Consider the following 13,802-nt stretch of genomic DNA (forward strand, 5'->3'; position numbering starts at 1 on the left):
CCTAATGGAGGCCACAGCCTTCTTAATTCAGTTAGTGTGAATATTGACTTGCTCCACTACAGAAATATTTCTGTGATTAACTGTGGAATGCTGGTCTAGAAAAGCATTATATAAGCCACAGATATAATATGTATTTTATATCCATACAACCAAGTTCATTTAAAAATTCCAGAAAATCTTAAATTTAGAAGTACAACTACTGCCAAAGCATTTGGATAATGGACTGAACTTTTCCTGTTAAAAACTTGAAAAAAAATTTTTTTTTTTTTTTTGGTGGTACTGGGGTTCCTGGAAGCCCTTCTACCTCCAGGCTACACTCCCAGACCTATTTTATACATTTTTTTATTTTTGGAAACAGGGTCTCCTAAGCCAGCACGGCTGGCTTCAAACCTGCGCGATCCTCCTGTCTCCACCTCCCAAGTACGGGGATTACAAGCGTGCGCCACCACACCTGGCAAAAAACTTGAAAAATTTTAAATCTCAGCCAGACACTGTGGCATACACCTACAATCCCAGGCTAACAAAGGAGGATCTCAGTTTGAGGCCAGTGCATGGTAATTTAGCGAGACCCTGTTTCCAAATAAAAAATAAAAAAGAAGCCAGGCGTGGTGACACACACCTATAATCCCAATACTTGGGAGACTAAGATAGGAGGATCACATGTTTGAGACCAGCCTCAGAAACTTTGTGAGATTCTCCAACCTAGTAAGACCCTGTTTCAAAACAAATGAACAAACAAACAAAGGGCTAGGAGTGTAGTTTAGAGGTAGAACTCCCAGTAACACACACACAATAAACAATAATTAAAGCCAGACGTGGTGGCGCACGCTTGTAATCCCAGCATTCAAGAGGTTGAGACAGGAGGATCAGAGTTCATGGACAGCCTCAGCTACTTAGTGAGGTCTTTTGCAACTCAGTGAGACCCTGTTTCAAAAATAAAGAATAAAAAATAGGGCTGGGGGTGTCGCTTGGGGGTAGAATGCCCTTGGGTTCCATCCCCAGTACCGGAAAAAAATGTGTGTGTGTGTGTATAATAAACAAGGGAGCCTGGCGTGGTAGTGCATACTTGTAATCCCAGCATTTGGGAGGATCACGGTTTGCAGACAACCTCAGCTACTTAGTGAGGACCTCTGCAACTCAGTGAGATCCTATTTCAGAATAAAGGATAAAAAATAAAACCAGGCATGGTGGCGCACGCTTGGGAGGCAGACACCGGAGAATTGTGGTTCCCAGACAGCCTCAACTACTTAGTGAGGCCCTCCACAACTTAGTGAGAGCCTGTTTCAAAGTAAACCAGTGTTACAATGTAGATATTAATCTAGGCTCTGTCATTGTCTAGCTGTTATATACTTGATAGTTTAGTCCTTACTTTTCTTTCTATTTCTCAATTATATCTCCACCTAAATAGTCTGTGAAACACTTTACCTAAAGCTGGGAGTGGTGGCACATGCTTGTAATTGATCCCAGAACCTGGGAGGTAGAGACAGGAGGCTGAGCAGGGTCACGTCATCCTCAGCAATTCACTGAGGTCCTCCACAATCTAGTGAGACTGTTTCAAAATAAAAAATAAAATAAGGCTAGGGATATAGCTGAGAGGAAGAACACCTAGGTTCAATCTCCAGTACCCCCTACACATAAACACACACACACACATATGTATGATTAGGGCTTCTCCCCTAGCCCTTTTTTTGTTTGTTTTAAAACAGGGCCTTGCTAGGTTGAACAATCTCATAAAGTTCTGAGGCTGATCAAACATGTGACCCTCCTGCCTTAGCTTCCCAAGGACTGGGATTAAAGGTGTATGTCACCATACCTGGCTTACTTTTTACTTTTTTATTTTATACACACACATATGTGTGTGTGTATATGTATATATGTAATACAAACATATATATGTGTGTGTATAAAATAAAAATTTAAAAAATAAGCCATATATATGTTCAATCAGACTGTATCTAAACCTATAGTAAGAGAATATATGTTAACATCAATAAATGCTATATTTATCTTCTATTTGAATACAATAAAACTAATTCTCTTGGTGCCTAAAATAAGTACAATACTAGAAACCAGAAAGAATTCTGTAATTTTTCACCCTTAATACCACACAAAAATAAAATAAATACCAAACTTAATACACATTATAACATACCTTTTCAAATTCAATAAAAGCATAACAGAGGGACTCTCCTGTCTTCCAATCCCGGATAACTTCACAACTAAAAGAAAAATTGAAAAAGTGACTTTCAAAACAGAAAACACCCAGTCTCACTTTTCAAAACTGCAGAAGAAAGCCAGGCATGGTGGAGCACGCTTGCAATCCCAGTTCTTAGGCTGAGACAGGAGGATCGCAGGTTTGAGACCAGCCTCAGCTACTTGGTGAGGCCCTCTGCAACTTAGCGAGACCATTTCAAAATAAAGAATAAAAAGCTGGACTCGGGGTATAACTCGGAAGTAGAATGTCCCTGAGTTCAAACCCCAGTACCACACACACACACACACACACACACACACACACACACACACACACACGATTAAAAACAAAACAAAGCCGGGCGTGGTGGCGCACGCTTGTAATCCCCACACTTGGGAGGCGGAGACAGGAGGATCGCGCAGGTTCGAAGCCAGCCGCGCTGGCTTAAGAGACCCTGTTTCCAAGTAAAAAAAAAATATAAAATAGGTCTGGGAGTGTAGCCCGGAAGTAGAAGGGTTTCCAGGAACCCCAGTACCCCCAAAAACAAAACAAACAAACAAAAGACAAGAACTGAAGAAGAAAATGAGCCAGTATTAAACAGCAAAATTCAACAGAACCATGCTTCCCCAGATTTCTTGGATAACAATTCTTTTCAAAGATAATTCACTAACATAATAACTAAATTATCTAAATTCTGCGCTAAGTGCCCTATCCAGGCCTATAGTCTTAAAGTTCCTAAGCACTGAAGGAAGAATTAAAATAAAATAATTTAGTTTTCCTTTTATTTTGGTGGGGGACAGGTACTGGGGACTGGAGCCAGGGGCATTCTTATCTCTAAGCTACACCTCAGCCCTTTTTTTTTGTGGTGCTGGGGGCAGAAGCCAGGGGCTTTCTCCAGGCTATACTCCCAGACCTTTTTTATATTTTTATTTGGAAACAGGGTCTCACTAAGTTGCTGAGAGCCTCACTAAGTAGCTGAGGCTGGCTTCGAACCCATGTGATCCTCCTGTCTCAGCCTCCCAAGCACGGGGATTATAAGCATGCACCACCACGCCTGGCTCACCTCAGCCCTTTTTATTTTTTATTTTGAAATAGAGTCTTCTAAGTTGAGGGCCTCACTAATGCTGCCCTAGAACCTGAGATCATAGGATTATAGGCATGCACCACCACGCCCAGCAACTTTTCCTTTAACAAAAACAAACTGCTGCTAAAGTTTCTTTACATTATAATGGGTTTCAAATCTAAACAGAGATGAATTATATCTAATGTTAAAAAATTCTGTAAGAACAATGCATGTACATGCATACATGTATAAATGTTTAGTAAGTCTATGCTTTGAATATTAATAAAAACCAAGATCAAATTTAATACTCTAAGTATAGCTACTACACAGAATTAATCTACCTTATAATAACCAAGTGAGAGGGCCAAAAGCTGGAGATGGAAGCACCTGGCTTGTCTCTATGTCATGTATTGTGTTAAAAACATGAAAGAGCCGGGCGTGGTGGCGCACGCTTGTAATCCCTGCGCTTGGGAGGCGGAGACAGGAGGATCGCGCAGGTTCGAAGGCAGCCGCGCTGGCTTAAGAGACCCTGTTTCCAAATTTAAAAAAATATAAAAATAGGTTTGAGAGTGTAGCCCAGAGGTAGAAGGGCTTCCAGGAACCCCAGTACCGCAAAAAAAAAAAAAAAAAAAATACATGAAAGAACATTCTAAACATATTATCTTCCTACCTTCCTGCTTATTCCTTCCCTTCCTTCCGGGGGCATCCTGCCTCCAAGCGACACCCAGCCTGTTTTTGTTTTGTTTTTGTTTTTGTGGTACTGGGGATGGAGCCCAGGGGCATTCTAACTGAGCTACACCCCTCACATCTATTTTTTTTTTTTTTTGAAACCGAGTCTCGTTAAGTTGCTGAGGCTGGCTGCAAACGCAGACCCTCCTCAGCCTCCCGCGTGCCGGGACTGCAAGTGCGCACCGCCTCGCCCGGCTCGCAACACACTTTTCAATCAGTTACAAGGAGTTCCCTTTCTTATAGAAATACTATTCTTAGAGAATTTTACATTAGTAATGGAGGGGAAATTAACCAAAAGAAAAATTCTGTAAAACAAATTGACATAGATTGTTGGTAATTTTAAGGAGAAAAATTAATAAAAATTACTCATAGACATATATTTATAAATATATATACTCATATATATACACACACATACACAATGACAAAGTCTGGATTAATATATATATATATATATGTATATGTATATGTATATATGTATATATGTATATATACATACACACACTATATCTTCTTCATCTTTTTCCTTTTTTATTTTGAAGCAGGGTCTCACTAAATTGCTGAGGCTGGCCTTCAACCTGTGATCCTCTAGTCTCAGCCTCCTAAGTACTGGAATTACAGGCATGTGGCATTGTGCCTGGCTCACCCAAATATTTCTTCTGTATATATTCTTTTCCTTCTGACTGTTCAAATACTCATTTGTAAAAATTTACCAGTATAAAATACAACCAAAGTTCACAGATTCACCAAAAATGCCATTAGAAAAATCACCAACTAAAACCTAGATTTTTCTACATTTCTCTTTTACTAATTCTAGGGATTACCTTCTTATTGGCCCAAATCTTGAGAATATTATTTCCAGATCCTCATCTGTGGTCACTGGATTCAATTTACACACAAACAACACATTTTCTGGAGGTTTAATATCTGCATCGGGTAAGTCTCCCACCTAAATTATAAACAAAAAGAGCATATGAATTCCTTTACTTAGTTTCCATCCTAAATACCTACCCAGCACACTGACTCCTCCAAAAGATCTAAACTTATACTGTAAACTAAAGGCTCAGGAAGAGAAATCTAAATAATATTCCAAGATTTGAAACTCAATCATTCCTGGTATTAACTACTAATAGCTAATATTTGAAGCTCCCCTCAAAATAATTGAAGAGAATGATAAAGAAGATATAGCAAAAGCTTTAAACACTGGTAATTTGTAGTTCTATACTATTTTTTCCCTAAGTTTGAAATTATCTGAGAGCAAAAAGTTTAGAAAATATGTTAATTCCCACTATTGTGTACAATCATAAGACACTAATTTTATTTCATTTTTGTGTACTGGGATTACAAGTGTGTGCCACTATGCCTGCAAAACGCACTAGCTTTGTGTGTGTGGTACTAGAGATTGAGCCAAGAGGCAGTCTAACTCCAAAATATGTGTGTGTGTGTGTGTGTGTGTGTGTGTGTGTGTGTATACACACACACATACATATATATATAATTTTTGCAGTACTGGGGATGGAACCCACGGGCATTCTACCTCCAAGCTATACCCCTGGCCCTATTTTTTATTCTTAATTTTGAAACGGGGTCTCACTAAGTTGCAGAGGGCCTCACTAAGTACCTGAAGCTAGCTGTAAACATGCAATTCTCCTGTTTCAGCCTCCCAAGTACTGGGATTATAGCGCGTGCCACCACACTCGGCTACGATGTACTAATATTTTTAAATTATAAAAAAAGAAATACCAAGCCAAAACAAAATAAAAGTTAACCTGTTTTTTAAATTCTGGCATAAACTTTATTTTTACTGTTGAAATGTCTGATAGTAATCTAATAATCTTTCTCTTATTAATTACTGGTTCATTTTGCCAGTTGCTCATAAGATCTTTTTGTTTTGGGGGGTTTGTTTAGTACTAGAGATTGAACCCAGGGTTGTTATGCCACTGAGCTATATCCCTGGCCCTCTTTATTTTTTATTTTGAGACAAGGTCTTGCAAAATTGCCAAGGCTGGCCTTGAATTTGCAATCCTCCTGCCTCAGCCTCAGAGTGGCTGAGATTATAGGTATTCAACACAATACCTGACAAGAAATCTTTAAGTCCAGTAATTTTCTTAGAATTTGTCATGGTATTTCTTGTTCTGAGTCAATACTCTTAGATAAAGTGTGCTCAGTAAAATGTCTTGTTTCAATGTTTTAATTCCACTAATGTTTTCTGAAAGCTATAGCCTTTAGTAATATTTGCTAATTCACTCTGATAATACTAATATGTTTGTTTATATATATATATATAAATATATTTATTTATTTAGTAGTACTGAGGATGGAACCCAGGGGTATTCAACTCCGAGCTACATACCCAGCCCTATTTTTTATTCTTTATTTTGAAACAGGGTCTCACTGAGTTGCAAAAGGCCTCACTAAGTAGCTGAGGCTGTCCTCAAACAGCAATCCTCCATATCAGCCTCCCAAATACTGGAATTATAAGCATGCACCACCACGCCCAAATTTATTTTTTTATTTTTTATTTATTTTTGTGGTACTAAGGATTAATCTCAGGGGCATTCTGCTATGCACCCAGCCTATTTTAATTCTTTCTTTCTTTTTTTTTTTTTTTTTTTGCAGTACTAAGGATTGAACTCAGGGGCATTTTACCTCTGAGCTACACCCCCCCCAGTCCCTATTTTTATTCTTTCCCGTTTTTTGGTGGTACTGGGCTGGGGATGGAACCCAGGGGCCTTCTACCTCCGGGCTACACTCCCAGACCTATTTTATATATTTTTTAAAATTTGGAAACAGGGTCTCTTAAGCCAGCAGAGGCTGGCTTTGAACCTGCATGATCCTCCTGTTTCAGCCTCCCAAGTGCAGGGATTACAATCATGCGCCACCACGCCTGGCTTTTTATTCTTTATTTTGAAACAGGGTTTCACTAAGTTGTGGAGGGCCAAAGTAGTTGAGGCTGGCCACAAACCTGCCATGCTCCTATCTCAGTCTCCCTAGTACTAGGATTACAAGCATGCACCATCACAGCCGGCCTTTTATTCTTTATTTTGAAACAGGGTCGCACTAAGTTGCAGAGGGCCTTACTAAATAGCTGAGGCTGGCTGTGAACCTGTGATCCTCCTGTCTTAGCCTCCCAAGTACTGGGATTATAAGTGTCTGCCACCATGCCTGGCCCAATATAGGTTTTTTTTTTTTTAATTTTGGTGGTGGTACTGGGGTTCCTGGAAGCCCTCCTACCTCCGGGATACACTCCCACGGGCTACACTCCCAGACCTATTTTTTAACTTTTTTATGTGGAAACAGGGTCTCTTAAGCCAGCGTGGCTGGCTCCAAACCAGCGCGATCCTCCTGTCTCCGCCACCTAAGCACAGGGATTACAAGCGTGCGCCACCACGCCCAGCCTATATAGGTTTTAAAACAGACCATAAATTGAGTATGGTGGCACGCACTTGTAATCCCAGGACTTAGGAGACTGAGACAGGAGGTTCACAGGTTTGAAGGCAGCCTGAGCAATTCAGCAAGACTTCTAGGAACCTAGAGAGACCCTGTTTCAAAATGAAAAACTAAAAATAAGAGTGGGGTTGTAGCTTGGAGGTAGAATACCCCTGGGTTTAATCTGTAGTACCACAAAAACAAAACAGACCACAAGTTTGAATGCTCTATTATATACGATAATATTAAAAACATAGCTATATTCCTTTCATTTAGTGTTTATTGGTCACCAACTATGTAATAGGTATACCTATTCTACAAAAGCAAGAAATGGAAAAAACGCTTGTGTATCAATTATCATCTCCTAAATAACAATTACACATAATACAATATAATTATGTCTATATACATTTTACATGTTTATGTATCTACACACACACACACACACACACACACACCAGTACTGAGGATCAATGTTAGGAATGTTCTACTTCCAACCTATACCACTAGCCTTATTTCTATCTTTCTTTCTTTCTTTCTTTCTTTCTTTCTTTCTTTCTTTCTTTCTTTCTTTCTTTATTATTTATTTATTTATTTACTTATTTATGGTACTGGGGATTAAACCTGGCGCATTCTACCTCTGAGCTACACCCCTAGCCCTATTTTATTTTTATTTTGAAACACAGTCTTGTTAGGTCAAAGAGAGTCTCACTACTTGCTGAGGCTGTCCCTGAACTTGTAATCCTCCTGTCTCAGCCTGCCAAGTACTAGGATTGCAAGCATGCACCACCACGCCTGGCTTATTTTTTTTCAGTGTGAAGCAGGGTTTCACAAAATTGCTAAGCCTGGCCTTGAACAAGTTCGTGATCTTCCTGTCTCAGCCTCCTAAGTACTAAGATCACACAAACATGTGCCACTATACTTGGCTTCTAGGTATATTTCAACTGATACACAAAACATACAATTTGTACATTCAAAGGAGTATATTTTAGAGTGCTCAATTTCTATATAGGTTTAATTCTACTCTTCAACTACTATTCTACCATTTAATATCAATATTTCAGTATACAATTATATTTGAGTGATACAATGAAGAACATTTTGTGTGTGTGGTACTGGGGATGGAACCTGGGGATGGAACCCAGGGGCATTCTACCTCCGAGCTACACCCCCAGCCCTATTTTTTATTCTTTATTTTGAAACAGGGTCTCACTGAGGTACAGAGGGCCTCACTAAGTTGCTTTGCTGAGGCTGGCTGAGAACCTTTGATCCTCCTGTCTTAGACCCCCAAGTATTGATATGACATGTGTGTGCCACCATGCCTGGCTTAGAATTATTTTTAATACACATAAAATTTAGTCAATTAACACTCTTTAAACTGAGGTGAATAGTCATGAGTAGTGGCACATGGCTATAATCCCAGTACTTGGGAGGTTAAGACAGAAGGATCACAAGCTTGATGTTATTCTCAGAACTTAGCAAGACACTACTTCAAAATAAAAAAATAAATAGGTCTGGGTATAGTTCAGAGGTAGAATGCCCCTGGGTTCAATCCTCAGCCCCCTCCCCCAAAGTGAGATGAATACTGAACAACTGAAATTCATCTTATATTTATAAATCTTTATTTCTTTAAGAAGGCACTGGGATTATAATAATAGTAGAACCAAATTTATTTATTTTTGTATGTGCTATTATGTCATACAAAATAACCAGAGAAAGATTCCTAAATTTTTAATATTTAAGAGCCAAAAATAAACTCACAATAAGTATCTATTAAATATATTGCATAACTATTTGAACAGAGATAACTGTCTTACCATCTCTAGAAGAATAGCTTGAGTTTTGGCCTCTTTTTCAGCCTTTATTTCTTCTACTTCTTCAGCTGACCTTCCTTTAAAATCATCAATCTCTTCGTCTGCACCTATTCGACCACTCTGTAAGGCAGGAGTCATTAATACATTTAAAAAGCAAAAAATTTGATAATAATAGAAGACATGCTTTATTTACAACCCTCTAAAATTAATTTAATTCTTTAATATTAGATCTGGGCTTCTGATTTATTAGAAAATCAAAATAAACATTTATATGGCCACTAATAGAGAAGATCTTAGAATTAAGCACCAATACCAACCATAAAGATAAATTTGGCTTTGAGGAATCCCCATAAACAAAAATGAAGAAAAAAAAACTCCCAAGGTGGCATTCAAAATAAGCTTCTAGAGCTTCTAGAGCTAAAGCTGTTCTGGTGGAAAAAAGATTAAAAACAGGAAGTTAGGGAAGTGAAAAGACAGTCAGAAAAAAGACATCTCTGTGGAAGAAAAAAGTACTCTTGTCCTACTGTAGTTTATCAAGTAGGATAATCATTATGAAGAAATAAGTCTTAGCAGACTAGCATGCTACGCCATGTGCTATTTATTATGTCATAGAAAACAATCCAGAGAAAGACTCCTAACTACATTTTTAAAATTTAAGAGCCAAAAATAGGCAACTCAATTCATACACACATTCAATCACACACAACTCAATTCATACACACATGCAATCACACACAATTCATACACACATTCAATCACACACAACTCAATTCATACACACATGCAATCACACACAACTCAATTCATACACACATGCAATCGCACGCAACTCAATTCATACACACATGCAATCACACACAACTCGATTCATACACACATTCAATCACATGCCGGCTCCACTTACATCTAACTGCTCCTTTGTGGGTTCTGGAGACCGGTCAGGGATTAATAAATCAGGAGGGTCATCGAATGGATCATCTAAAATCACCGTGTGGTTTATCCTTACAAAATAAGTACAAGTCAAATGTTACATTTGATTTACTTCAGAATCCATACTATATTTTCATAGATTATACCAATTTAGGAATCTCTATTGCCCCAACCCCCCATTATACAAGGATATCATTAATGCACAGTCCACTTTCACAATGAGTGCTGCTGCTTTTCATCCTTTGATATATTTATTATTCTGCATTACTTTAAGATGTAAAGTAAAAGCCGGGCATGGCAACACAGGCTTGTAATCCCACTACGTGGGAGGCTGAGACAGGACTGCAGGTTTGTCACTAGCCTCAGCAACTTAGTGAGGCCCTCTGAAACTTAGGGAGACCCTGTTTCAAAATAAAGCATAAAACCAGGCGTGGTGGCGCACACTTGTAATCCCAGCATTTGGGAGGCTGAGACCGGAAGATCACAGTTCGCAGACAGCCTCAGCTACTTAGTGAAGCCCTCCATAACTTAGTAAGACCCTGTTCCAAAAAATAAAGAATAAAAATAGGGCAGGAGCTGTAGCTTGGAAGTCAAATGCCCCTGGGTTCAATCTCTAGACCTGCAAAATAAATAAATAAATATATATATATAATAAAAACAGCCGGGCTTGGTGTCATACCCTTGTAATCCCTGTACTTGGGAGGCTGAGACAGGACGATCACAGGTTCATGGAGAGCCTCAGCTACTGAGTGAGGCCTCTGAAATTTAGTGAGACCTGTTTTAAAGTATAAAATAAAAAATAGGGCTGGGAGTATAGCTTGAGAGTAGAATGTCCTTGGGCTCAATCCCCAGTATTGAAAAAAATCCACATTTAAAAAACAAAAAGAAGCCGGGCGTGGTGGGTGGCACATGCTTGTAATCCCAGCATTTGGGAAACTGAGACCGGAGGATCGCAGTTCGCGGGCAGCCTCAGCTACTTAGTGAGGCCCTCCGCAACCCAGTGAGACCCTGTTTCAAAAATAAAAAATAAAAAATTGGGCAGGGGGTGTAGCTCAGAGGTCAAATGCCTCTGAGTTTCATCCCCAGACCCACCAAAAAAAAAAAGAAAAAAGATTAAAAAATTCTTCCCAATAGAAGCACAACTGTAATCCCAGAACTTGGGAGGCTGAGAAAGGATTGCAGGTTCGAGAACAGCCTCAGCAAAGTAGTGAGACACTCAGCAACCTGGCAATACCCTGTTTCAAGCCAAAAACAATAAAAAAGGATAGAGGAATGGCTCAGAGGTAGAATGCCCCTAGGGTCACTCCCCAATACCACAAAAATATAATAATTAGTACAAGCACAAAAATATAAAAGACCTTTTATATAACAATCTCATAGTTCTGTATTAATTCACATTTCTGAATTAAACAGAACCCAGTCCTTTGCACACCAGTCCTGTTTAAGACACTACATGTTAATCATCACAGCATTAAAACACGCGGGTACATTTAAGATGGTAAATTGTAATCACACCTGATATCTTGATATGGTACGAAATCCTTGTCAACAAAGGTCTCATTAATTTTCTTAACTATGTCCATGCCTTCCGTCACCTCGCCAAACACTGTGTGAACACCATCAAGGTAATCGAGATTTTCTCCTGTAGTAATAAGAAACTATAGAGAAAGACACACAATAAATATAAAAAATCATCACTTATGATAAAAAAAGTACAAAAGGACGACTCTACATTTAATGTACCAACTTTTATAAATTTGTTACTAGAACTAAATAAAAATCACATAGTTTATATGTAAAATACCAGTGTGTATAGACATTTCTTTGATTGTTTAAATTCTTGGACAAGCCAGGCGTGGTGGCACACGCTTGTAATCCCAGTATTTGGGAGGCTGAGATAGGAGGATCACAGGTTCATGGCCAGCCTCAGGTACTTAGTGAGGCCCTTCACAACTTAGTGAGACCCTGTTTCAAAATATGGGCGTGGTGACGCACACTTGTAATAGCAGCATTCAGGAGGCTGAGACCGGAGGATCGTGGTTTGAGAACAGCCTCAGCTACTTAGTGAGGTCCTCCTCAACTTAGTGAGACCCAGTTTCAAAACTAAGGAATAAAAAAATAGGTCTGGGGTTGTAGCTCGGAGGTAGAATCCCTCTGGGTTCTATCCCCAGTACCGCCAAAAAAAAAGAGGGTGTAGCTCAAAAATAGGTTTAATCCTCAGTACTACCAAAAAAAAAAAAAAAAAAAAAAAAAAAAAATTCTTGGACAAATCATGGCTTGTTTTTTTCATGTATAAACAGTGAAATATAAAAGTACCCACAATAATGGAGTTGTTTTAATAATGGAGTTGAGGATTAAATGACATAATGAATGAAAAGTACTAAGTATAATCTATTTATTTGTTTTTGTTTTGGTGCTGAAATTCAAATTCAGGGTGTAGCACACAGTAGGCAAGTGCTTTGCTGCTAAGCTACACCCTCAGCCCCAGGAGTCTGTCTTAAAATAGGTAACAAAAGCCAGGCGTGGTGGCACAGGCTTATAATCCCAGTACTTGGGAGTCTGAGATAGGAGGATTGCAGGTTCTCGTCCAGCCTCCACAATTTAGTGAGGCTTTCTGCAACTTAGTGAGACTCTGTTTCTAAATAAAGAATAAAAAAATAGGGCTGGGGGTATAGCTCAGAGGTAGGATGCCCCTGAGTTCCATCCCAGTACCACACACACAAAAATAAATAAATAAAATAAAAGGAGCTGGAGGTACAGCTCAAAGGTAGAAGGTCCGTGGGTTCAATCCTCAGTACTGCAAAAATAAAATAAAACAAGTTAAAGGTATTGGGACTGTAGCTCAGTGCTAGTGTTTGCCGAGCATGGGAAAAGACCTAGGTTTGATCTCAGAATCACAATAAAATAAAATAAAATAATAAGCACTGAAAGAGATGGGGCTACAAATGTGAGCAGTGATATCATGAGTGGCGAGACGGCGGGTAATAATAGTATTTCTTCTTTGTATTTTCTAAATCCCTCACAATGGACACAGCTGCCATTTAAAAGAACAAAATAATGTGTTTATTTTGTTTCATTTTCTGGTGTGAGGATCAAACCCAAGGTCTTGGGCTCTAAGCAAACCGAGCACATATTCTACCACTGAGCTCTCCCCTACACCTAAGTGTTTTATTTCCTTTTTTTTTCTCTTTTTCTTGTGGCACTTGGGATCGAACTCAGGGGCCTTCCACTGCTAAGCTACACCCCGTCCTATTTTCTTTGTATCTTGAAATAGGGTCTTGCTAGGTTATTGTGTGCTAGCCTTGAACCTGGAATCCTCCTTCCTCTCACCTCCCAAATACTGGGATTACAGCCTGTGATACCACACCTGGCTTAGACCTAAGTTGTGTGGTGTGTGTGTATGTATTGGTTGGTTACTGGGGACTTAACCAGAGGCATTCTACCTCTGAACTACATCCCCAACCCTATTTTTTTGTTTTGTTTTGAAAGAGGGTCTCGCTAAGTTGTGTAGGGCCTAAGTTGCTGAGGCTGGTCCCAACAAACCTGCCAACCTCCACTCTCTGTCTCTCAAGTATTGGGATTATAACTGCGCCACTACGCCCAGAAGACCTATGGGGTTTGTTTGCTTTTTTGTTTGTTTGTT

The 13,802-nt window shown here is 39.2% G+C and overlaps 1 protein-coding gene across 1 annotated transcript in view; it reads right to left on the reverse strand.

Moving 5' to 3' along the window:
- PPIL4 (peptidylprolyl isomerase like 4) overlaps positions 1 to 13,802 on the reverse strand; it is a gene marked incomplete at both ends in the record, with an annotated part of 30,555 nt that overhangs the window by 11,896 nt on the left and 4,857 nt on the right. The window contains 5 exons of the mRNA XM_080700309.1: positions 2,153 to 2,219; positions 4,811 to 4,935; positions 9,233 to 9,349; positions 10,134 to 10,230; positions 11,675 to 11,817. Of these exons, the coding sequence (XP_080556435.1) occupies positions 2,153 to 2,219; positions 4,811 to 4,935; positions 9,233 to 9,349; positions 10,134 to 10,230; positions 11,675 to 11,817 (549 nt within the window). The remainder of the gene's footprint in view (positions 1 to 2,152; positions 2,220 to 4,810; positions 4,936 to 9,232; positions 9,350 to 10,133; positions 10,231 to 11,674; positions 11,818 to 13,802) is intronic.

Source organism: Muscardinus avellanarius (assembly GCF_963383645.1).
Source record: "Muscardinus avellanarius genome assembly, chromosome: 8".
NCBI lineage: Eukaryota > Metazoa > Chordata > Mammalia > Rodentia > Gliridae > Muscardinus > Muscardinus avellanarius.